Here is a 10,098-nt window from a genome sequence, read left to right as displayed (position 1 = left end):
ACAGGTGAGGAGAGTAAGTGCTAGAGAACAAGGTGGACTGTGACCAGATTGGTTCTGAGAAAGGACCTGGAATATATGAATAGCTGCTGCTGGGTGGTGCTGGCCCTGTTAAAGGCTTTATTCTCCCCACATCCCATAATAACTAGAAAGTGGAGCTATAGCCCTGGCTTTTGATGAGGTCCAGAGAGGCCCACTCATCTGGGCCATCCTTCTCTCTGCTTGGTGGCCAAAGGCTGCTGCTGTGCTTAACTGTAGGAAACTCTGGAGAGAAAGGGACTTTCCAGCTGGGTGGTGTTCTCAGGTTGTGGTCAGCAGAAAGGGTTGGCCCCGGAAGCAGGGTACTCCCTGTGCTAGTCTTGAGGCTGGAACCAAGGTCAGCAGCTAGGGGAGGGGAGGTAGTGGTAGGTATTGGAAACAGGATTGTCTATACACACATTTAAAAAAAAAAAAACAAACAAACAAACAACTTACTGCCGTTGAGTTGGTTCCAGCTCGTAGCGACTCTCCCTTGGGTTTCCAAGGTGGTAGGTATCTCTACGGAAATAGATCACCCAGTTACATAAATTATGTATGTGTGTGTGTGCTTATATATATATGTATCTTTTTTTCCAAAATGGAAATAGCCTTATTGTTTTTTCTTCTCTCCTTATGGTTAATGTTACACAGTATCTGTAAGTGGATTGAATGTCTCTGGAAGTATTGGTCACAGTGGCTATCTCTGTGGAGGGAACTGAGCAGCTGATGGACAGGGAGGAGGGAGACTTGCTCTTCTCTGTGCCATCGTTTGTAGCTTTTAATTTTGTACCCTGTGTTGTTGTTGATGTTATGTACCGCTTGTCGAGTTGGACCTGACTCATAGCAACCCCTCCTTAGGTTTCTGAAGAGGTATCACTATGGAAGTAGATTGCCCAACCTTCCTTCCCAGGAGTGGCTGCTGGGTTTGAACCGCCAGCCTTCTGGTTAACAGTCAAGTGCCTTGGGCACCATGCTACCAGAGCTCCTATTTTGTACCATGGGGATGTATTACTGGATCAAACATATAACAAACATTTTTAAGAGAACATAAGCTCTTTGCAAAAAAGATCAAACACTACAGAAGATGAAAACAAAGATCACTAACAGATTCCACCCCCACCAACTGCCACCACATTGGAAAGTGGTGTGACTGCGTGTCCAGTGCTTTCGGTGTGTGTTTGCATTAGTGGAGGGGGAGGAGGTGGGAGGATCTGAGACATGCCAGCTCGCTGCAGAGAACCCCACCATTGGGAACAGGACTTTGGATCATAGGAACGAATTTATCATCTGTTCAGGAGGGTATCAGGACCCCCGGAAAAGCCAGGACATTTGAGATAGGGAGCTGAGAAGGCAGAGGCAGCAAAGGGGAACTGGCAGGAGTACCATTTTCCTCAGGCCCCTTAATCTAGAGGACCACAGCCAAGGAGCAGAGAGGGGCTGCTCTAGGTGCTGGAAGTGGTGGGACGGGACAGTGCGGGGCGCCGGACTGCAGTCCAGGGCCAGAGACGCACTCCACGGTGTTCTCCTTCCCCAGACACCATGAGTAAAATCAGAGACGCAGTGAAGCGTGCCAGAGCAGCCTTCAACTCTGGCAAGACGCGCCCGCTGCAGTTTCGGATGCAGCAGTTGGAGGCGCTGCAGCGTATGATCAAGGAGCGTGAAAAGGACATCGCTGAGGCACTGGGCGCCGACCTCAAGAAGGTGCTTCACCTCAAAGACCACCTCCCGTACCCCGCCAGTACCCGTGCGCGGAGGTTGGGGGGCTTCGGTGCACCATAGCGGGAGGGTCCACTCGGCTGTCATCCCACTGCTCTCTGCGAAGCGCTTTACATAAGCCATTTTATAGATGGAGAAAATGCAGCTCAGAAAGTCCAAGTAGCGACTTGGAGCAGCTGACAAAAAGCTCGCAATGCTTCCGGAGCCGCCCCTCCCCCTTACCTGCTGCTTTTTTCCCTGTCAATGCCCGGTCACACCCCATATCTCCCGCCGCAGGCTTCTCTTTTCCTTCATCTGCCTACTATTGCCTCCTGACTCCACTTCCTTTCTATCCAGCCTGGAGCGTCAATCTAGCCATTTCAGCTATCTTCTGCCACATGACGCCCAAAACTTCCTGTCTCCTCATACGTGGTTCTCCACCCCAGGAAACAGCAGACAGCCTGCCACCCCAGAGGGCCTGCGTCCACCCTCCACGACTGCCCTCGATCCTTCATCCTTCCCCAGTTCCCTCAAGTTCCCTGTGTCTCCTCGCCCTGAGCAAAATCAGGTGCCTCCAAATTCACAAGTCATCACCTGGCTGCCCTCACCTTGTCAGGATCTGCCTCTTCCCCTATCCTGCCTTGGAGGTGTCCCTTCTGGGTCCCAGAACTTGGAGACCATTCCCCACCGTCTCAGGGCCTTCAACCCCCCAACTACCATGCTTTTTGCTGAGAGACAGAGAGAGAGAGAGAGAGAGCGCGAGCGAGAGCGCTGAGCGGAGCCTTAGACATTTGACTGCTAACCAGAAGGCTGGCGATTCAAACCCACCAGCCTCTCCTTGAAGGAAGGTTGGGCAATCTACTTCCCTAGTGATCCTGCCTCGGAAACCCAAGGAAGGGTCGCTATGAGTCAGATCACACTCAATGGCAGTCTGTCTGATTTTGTTTGGTTTATATGTGTGTGTGTGTGTGTGTGTGTGTGTGAATAATTTCTCAAGACTTTTTCTCTTAAAACCAAAACCCACTCTGCTGACTCTGCAACTTCTCTCTCTTGTTCTTTGCATCCAAACTGCATGAAAGAGCTGTATGCCTCAGAGCTCTCCCCACTTCTCCTCTCCTCACTTCTGCACACTGGTGTCTCCCCCTACACCAGGAGGCCCCAGGCTCCAGTCTTGCTTGACCTCCCAGGTGGCTCACTCCCACCTTCACTGTGTCTGGGGAGGCCTAAGATTATCCTCCTTCAGCCACCTGGACATCAATGTCTCTTTGACTTTCTCCTGACTCTCCTTGCAGCCTCTCTCTCCTCTACCCACTTCTTCAGAGATCTCAGGGCCCCTGCCGGGGTACAAGTGTTAAGGTACAAGACTCTTAACTGTCCCTGGACCATGAATTGGCTGGTTCCCACCACTCACTAATGACCCACTGCCCAAACCAAACCCCAGCTGCCACATCATTTACTGCTTCCTCCTCAAATTCAACATGTCCAAATCTGCCTGGGTCCCCAACACTAGCAGAAAAGGTACTCTCATGGATCCACTAACCCAATTACTAATTTTCAGCTCTGCTCCCTGGATTCCTTCCTTGCCCTATCCTGGGCTGGGCACCCAGGGCAAACAGCTCCCATCCCTGGCACCAGCTGGGCATGCCAGCACTGCCCCAAGCACCCATTCAGCAGCTTCACAGGATGCAGGTGATATTCCCATTTTGTAAATTGGAAGCCTGAGATTAGGAGAGATTAAGCAGTTTATTCAAGGCCTCAGGACTCACAGCTAAACCTGAATGACTCCCACTTGCTGCCCGGCACCCCCTGGTTGCAGGCCTCCACTCAGAGCTGGCAAGCTCATGTGGTGCTCTCTTTTGTAGAATGAATGGAATGCCTACTATGAGGAGGTGGTGTATGTCGTGGAGGAGATTGATTTAATGATCAAGAAGCTCCCTGAGTGGGCAGCAGATGAGCCTGTGGAGAAGACTCCCCAGGCCCTTCAAGATGAGCTCTACATCCACTCAGAACCCCTGGGTGTGGTCCTCATCATTGGCACCTGGAACTACCCATTCAACCTCACCATCCAGCCCATGGTGGGCGCCATTGCTGCAGGTGCCAGGGATCTGTTCTGGGGAGGGGGCATTGTGGGATTACCACACCCAATTGTGAAGGGAGACAGGATCTCAGACTGCTAGAAGACAGGGCCTGAGGTAAAATAGTGATTTGAGGAACTCTGCCTTTCACAGGGAGCTGAGAGGACCAAACTATTGAGCCTCTTTTTGCCTGAGGACACAAAGGGATGACTGTCCTCACTGCCTGCTTCTCCCTGACTATGTGTTTGAGAACAAGGGCTGCTCTCAAGAGATATTTATCAGGGTATCCTTGCATGGTGCAAACAAATAAGTGCTTGACTACTAACTGAATGTTTGCAGGTTGAATCCATACCAAGGTATCTTGGAAGAAAGGCCTGGTGATCTACTTCCAAAAGATCATGTTGTTGTTGTTGTTGTTTGCCATCGAGTCAGCCCCGACTCATAGCGACCCCTCCTTGGGTTTCCGAGGCAGTCTTCCTTCCGAGGAGTGGCTGGTGGGTTTGAACCGCCAGCCTTCTGGTTAGCAGTCAAGTGCCTTAGGCACTATGCTACCAAAAGATCATAGCCACTGAAAATGTTATGGAGTGCATGCTCACGTGGAGTCACCATGAGTAGGAATCACATCCATGCCAAGTGGCTATCTCAACTAGTCCTCAAGCTCCTCTTACTCCTTTTTCCTTCTTTCTCTCTAAAATCTGGGCTACTGATGAGGGACAGACGGTACAGTTGAGCCATGTGTGGGTTCAGTGTGCCCCTTGTGTGCCCAAGAAATGAGCCACTCTCCTGTCCACTCACTGAGGATGAAGAAGATGGAGTAGAGGCTCCAGGCTTGGGCACTGGGAGGGGCAATGTTCTGATAGGGTAGCCATGATGCCATGTGTTCTGCAGGGAATGCGGTGGTTCTCAAGCCTTCGGAGCTGAGTGATAACATGGCATGCCTGCTGGCCACCATCATTCCTCAGTACCTGGACAAGGTGAACTGCTCTCCAGCGCTCAAGCATAGCCATATTTGGGTCTAGGTCTTTAGGGACTGAAAATGAGTGAATTCTTGCAGCTAGGGGTGAGTCTTAGGATGGGGACAAGAACAGCCCCTAGCAGTTGCCTTCTCCCACTGGGATGAACAGCACTGAAGACCGCCATTGAACCAGGAGAGGGGTTCTTCTTGCTAGTGGCTGCCTGAGCAGGAGGCTGGGCTGTAGGACTCCCACCCAAGTGTACAGGGATGAAAAAAGACTATAACCTTTTCTGCCCCTTTCTTCTCTCCTCAACACCAAAGGATTTATACCCAGTGATCAACGGGGGTGTCCCTGAGACCACGGAGGTGCTCAAGGAGAGGTTTGACCACATCTTGTACACAGGAAGCACAGGTGTGGGGAAGATTGTCATGACAGCCGCTGCCAAACACCTGACCCCTGTGACACTAGAGCTGGGAGGAAAGAGCCCCTGCTATGTGGACAAGGACTGTGATTTGGACATCGCCTGCAGGTGAGGGGCTTAGGCTGTCCATTTCATCCAATGACATGTCCCGCTCTGAATGACACAGGTATCTTCCCACCCTCATGGAGAGGTACCATGTCATAAGGTGTCTGGGAAGGCTTCCTGCAAGGAGAGGTCTAGGCTGAGTTCTGAGCACTGAGTAGGCATCACTGGGGAGGAGGTGCCCAAACTGAGAGAGCAGCCCCTTGAAGACTGGAGGAAAAGCAGGCTGGGACATTCATGGGATGGACAAGGTTGCGAGATGTTGAGTCTAGCCCTCTAGCTTGGGGCAGGTAGGTAATCTGAGGTCTGGAGAGCAGGAGGACAGAAGGCAAGGGTCACCATTGCTCGCATTTGTACCATACTCCATGTGTTGTGGACCTGAGGGTTGGGTGACTCGTGGCTGTATAGGGCTCTGAGAGTGTGACTATCCTGCCATTGAGCCAGGAAAAGGTTTCTTCTTGCTAGTGGCTGCCTGGGCAGGAGGCTGGACTGTAGGACTGCCACCCAAGTGTGCAGGGATGACAAAGGACACTCCCAGAGATTCCCCTCCAGGCCACTGATGGGGCTCCAGAAGACCCATGAGCTGCTCAGGGGTTGGCTTCATGTCTAAAAGTAAGTAGGATATTTAGGGATGCCTCGCAGCAAACAGATCACACCTCCAGGCTTCTGCTGGGGTCTTTGGGTGGTGCAAATGGTTAACGGACTTAGCTGGTGACTGAAAGGTTAGAGGTGTGAGTCCACCTACAGGTGCTTCAGAAGAAAGGACTAGCTATTTACACCTGAAAAATCAGCCCTTGAAAATCCTATGAGGAACTTTAGAAGGCCACTACAAGGTTTTAAGACCCTAGTCACTATTCACCAAAATAGAATGTAGAACAATGTCTTTGTGGACTATGTCACCCTTCAGGCCCAGAACTGAACCCACTCCCTTGGCTCAGCTTTCAGCCAGACAATAGATAGGCCTACAGAGGTGAACAGTAACATCAGGAAGGTATGCACTTCTTAGAACAATTGAACATAAGAGATCAAAGGGCAGCATTTACCCAGCCATAAAGCTCAGAAGGCAGGAATGATAGGAAAGAAAGGCAAAGGAAAATGGTAATCACAGGAAGGAAGTGGGAAGAGGGCTGTTACATCGAGGAATTGTAATCAACTTCACGAAACAAAATGTGCATGAACAACTTTTTCCAACTTATTCTGTAAACTTTCACCCAAATCACACTTAAAAGTTAATAATAATAATAACCAACTCTATCAGGCACAGTTCTATCCTGACACACTTGAGGTCTCCAATGAGTCAGGATAGACGAGGCAGCAACTGGTTGTAGGCTTCTGCTGACGAGGAGTGCCCTCTAGTGCTGAGCCTGTTGTGCCTTGAATTTGACCAAAGTAGGATGCCTGCTATTGGGAACTTCTTTACAGGATATAATCTGATCTGTGGTTTTCACAGGCGCATCACCTGGGGAAAATTCATGAACAGCGGGCAGACCTGTGTAGCCCCGGATTACATCCTCTGTGACCCCTCTATCCAGGGCCAAATCGTGGAGAAGATCAAAAAGTGCCTGAAAGTGAGTGTGGGCTCATGGAGGTGCTGAGAGCTGGTATGTGAAGGGGAGGCCCTGAGGAGTAAGTGACCATGGTGTCACTACTGACTTGCAGGACTTCAAAAAATGTGTTTTTGTTTTGTTTTGTTTTCTGAGCATAAAAGTAATATATACTCATGGTAGATAACTTAGAAAATATTTTTTAAATATAAAGGATATAAAGTAGAAAACCTCCACCCGAAATCCCACCTCCCAAAGATAATAACTGCTGATATTTTAGTGCATTCTCTTGTTTTTTCCTATGTATATGTATATATTAATGTGCTTTTTCCTAACATAATTGGGAGCAGAATGTCTGTACAGTTTTCATTCCAGTATCACATCTGATCCTCTTCTCAACAGGAGTTCTATGGGGAAGATGCCCAGAAGTCCCGAGATTACGGGAAAATCATCAATTCCCTTCACTTTGAGAGGGTGATGGGCCTAATAGAGGGCCAGAAAATCGCTCTTGGGGGCACCGGGGATCCAGCTGCCCACTACATAGGTAGGTGCCCTTGCCTTGAAAAGCTCTGCTGCTCCCCCTGCCAAGCTGGGCTGCCAGGGTCCCCGGCAAGTTTATACCAAGTGAGTACAGACACCTGACAAACAGATAATGATCCCATTGTGGGGAGGTTTGGGGCTCACAGCAGGCAGGAGCTGAGTACAGCCTCCAGAAGCCCCTCTCCAGTCCCAGAAGCCCCTTTCCCCACAAGGTACCCTGGACAGGGGACACTCCGCAGCATCTGTGAGAGATGGGACAGCAGAGGCCACAGAACTCCAGGTGTGCCAAGCCATGGGGACCCCAGTGCCTGGGCCTGTAGGGGCATGAGATTATCCCCCTTTGGTCCCCAGTTTTCCAGGGAAACTGAAGAGCTGCAGCACTCAGGGCTCTCTGCTTCCCTGGATACAGGTTACTCTATAGTGTACCCCATGTCTGCTGGGATGGGCCCTAGGGATGAGCCATGAGAAGAACCTCTCTCTAGGCCTCTGAAGCTGTAGGAGAGTTGAAGGGAGATTTCTAGATCCTCAGACTTGCTAGTGGGCTGAAAGGACTGCACCCTGCTGCTTGTTCCCACCTCAGCCCCAACCATCCTTATGGACGTGGACCCCCAGTCCCCAGTGATGCAAGAGGAGATCTTTGGGCCAGTGTTGCCCATTGTGTGTGTGCGCAGCCTAGACGAAGCCATCCAGTTCATCAACCAGCGGGAGAAGCCCTTGGCTCTCTATGTATTCTCCCACAACAACCAGGTGGGCCTGGGGCTCCTTCTAGAGACTGGGACTCCCAGGCCCAGCACGCATAGGATCCAGGGCGACAGCCCTGGGCTCAAATCCTGCATCACTGCTCACTGGCTGTGTGACCTGGAAAGTCTCTTAGCCTTTCTGAGCTTCTTTCTTATCCTTGCTAAAATCAGGACAATAATACCCACCTGAAAGGTTGTAGTGAGCATTGATTGAGATAACCAACATGAGAGTGCTTATAAGATACAGTGCCCTGTGAAAGTTTAGAGGAAACAGACTAAACCAGTTCATGGAAACTGTTGCTATTATTTCCTCCTGGCACTGAGAGTGGGACACCTAAGGATATCAGGAGACTATGGCTGTGGCCTTGGGGCTCTAGGGCTTGCCTAGACAGGGAGGGGAAGGAGGCCTGGGTGTCATAGAGCAGGAGACTGAGACAAGGGCCTGGGTCTGTGTTGCAGGTGATTAAGAAGATGATTGCAGAGACCTCCAGTGGTGGGGTGACAGCCAATGACGTCATCGTCCACATCACTGTACATTCGTTGCCCTTTGGGGGTGTTGGTAAGTCTGTGACTGAGCCCATTGCCTGCCTGCTTCCTCTAGGTGTCCTGGAGCAGCCTACCAGGGCCAGGCACACTTCACCTGAGGAATGCAGGAGATGCTGGAGCAGGCGGAAGTCATAGATGCCTACAGACCTCTCCTGTTTGGGACTCTGACTCTGCTAAATAATCAGCCACATTTAATCTTGGAACTCTAGAAGGTCCTTAAACATCACCTAGTGCATCAGATCCATTTCATGAAGGCCCTAAGAGGGTGATTCTCCTGTTGTCTCAGCATGGACAACACGGTGGACATCCTGGGGGATCAGACAATGAGGGAGGCCTACAGCAGGGGCTCATGAAGTTTGTAGCTGGGTTGAGGTAGGTGGATGGGCTGTGGGTAGGGCCTTGAGGGACAGGACCGTGGCCCAGGGTTCTCAGGCCATATGGGCCCTGAGCCATTCCTCTCATAGGGTACAGCGGCATGGGCTCCTACCATGGCAAGAAGAGCTTCGAGACATTCTCCCACCGCCGCTCTTGCCTGGTGAGGCCTCTGCTGAATGATAAGGCCCAGAAAGCCAGATACCCACCAACTCCATCTAAGGTGAGTGGTGGGGGATGGTTAGATGGGAACCACTGGTCCAGCAAAGTAAGGGCTGGCCTCAGACTTACTCCCCCTCTATGACCTTCCTTATAAGTGAGCCGCCACTAAAGAGGAGCCTTTTGCCTGCCTGCCTGAATGCCTCAGCTTCCCACTGGAGCTCCCCTGTGAGTGTGGGAGACCTTCACACTGCTCCCCAGCCCCAGCTCCCCGCCAATCTGTGCATGTACTCTGACTCCCCTGACCTCCACCACCAGGATCCTGCATGGGTCCTGGATCTCCCCTCTCCATGACCCTGCCCCCTTGCTAGGCAGATAAACCTACTGCCATCGAGTCAATTCCAACTCATAGTGACCTTCACTGGGTTTCCAAGGCTGTAAATCTTTATGGAAGTAGATTGTTCATCTTCATCCTGTGGAGCAGCTGGTGGGTTTGAACCACTGAACTTCTGTTTAGCAGCTAAGTGCTTTACCCACTATGCCACCCAAAGTCCTTATGTATAGAGACCAATAAAATATTTCTAATCAGTGGATCAGTGTGTGAGCACACTTTTTTTTGTAGCTCTGCCTCCACCTCTCCTATCCAACTGCCTCACCTGGTTTGATTGACAAACCAGTGAACCCCTCCCCAAAGCTTCCCATTAGCCACAGTGTCCTCACAGGAGGAGACAATGGCAATGGGTGATGTTTTCCTTCCATTTGGACTTTGGGATATCAGCTTCACTGTTGTTATGTGCCATTGAGTCGGCCCCAACTCATAGCAACCCCTCCTTGGGTTTCCAAGGCAGTATCACTATGGAAGTAGATTGCCCCATCTTCCTTCCGAGGAGTGGCTGGTGAGTTTGCACCGCCAGCCTTCTGGTTAGCAGTCAA

General features: G+C 50.9%; 1 protein-coding gene across 1 annotated transcript; it reads left to right on the top strand.

The window, feature by feature from the left end:
* Nucleotides 1-1,554: 1,554 nt before the first annotated feature.
* ALDH3A1 (aldehyde dehydrogenase 3 family member A1) lies at nucleotides 1,555-9,519 on the top strand. Its single transcript, XM_007941495.1, has 10 exons — nucleotides 1,555-1,716; nucleotides 3,573-3,804; nucleotides 4,674-4,759; nucleotides 5,062-5,270; nucleotides 6,715-6,832; nucleotides 7,211-7,352; nucleotides 7,929-8,095; nucleotides 8,548-8,647; nucleotides 9,099-9,229; nucleotides 9,484-9,519. Exons 1-10 carry the CDS (start codon nucleotides 1,555-1,557, stop codon nucleotides 9,517-9,519), a joined length of 1,383 nt encoding a protein of 460 aa, XP_007939686.1.
* The last annotated feature ends 579 nt before the right edge of the window (nucleotides 9,520-10,098 follow it).

This window comes from Orycteropus afer, unplaced genomic scaffold (assembly GCF_000298275.1).
Source record: "Orycteropus afer afer isolate SDZICR_OR568_19922 unplaced genomic scaffold, OryAfe1.0 scaffold00080, whole genome shotgun sequence".
Classification (NCBI taxonomy): Eukaryota; Metazoa; Chordata; class Mammalia; order Tubulidentata; family Orycteropodidae; genus Orycteropus; species Orycteropus afer.
The sequence above is the reverse complement of the archived record's forward strand: the minus strand, read 5'-3'. Positions and strand labels throughout refer to the sequence as shown.

Bases quoted from the DNA above. Each gene is read 5' to 3' on its own strand.
- ALDH3A1 (XM_007941495.1), top strand. From the start codon at position 1,555: ATGAGTAAAATCAGAGACGCAGTGAAGCGTGCCAGAGCAGCCTTCAAC. The intron at 1,717-3,572 runs GTGCTTCACCTC...TCTCTTTTGTAG, and splicing joins TGGGCGCCGACCTCAAGAAG to AATGAATGGAATGCCTACTA. The intron at 6,833-7,210 runs GTGAGTGTGGGC...TCTTCTCAACAG, and splicing joins AGATCAAAAAGTGCCTGAAA to GAGTTCTATGGGGAAGATGC.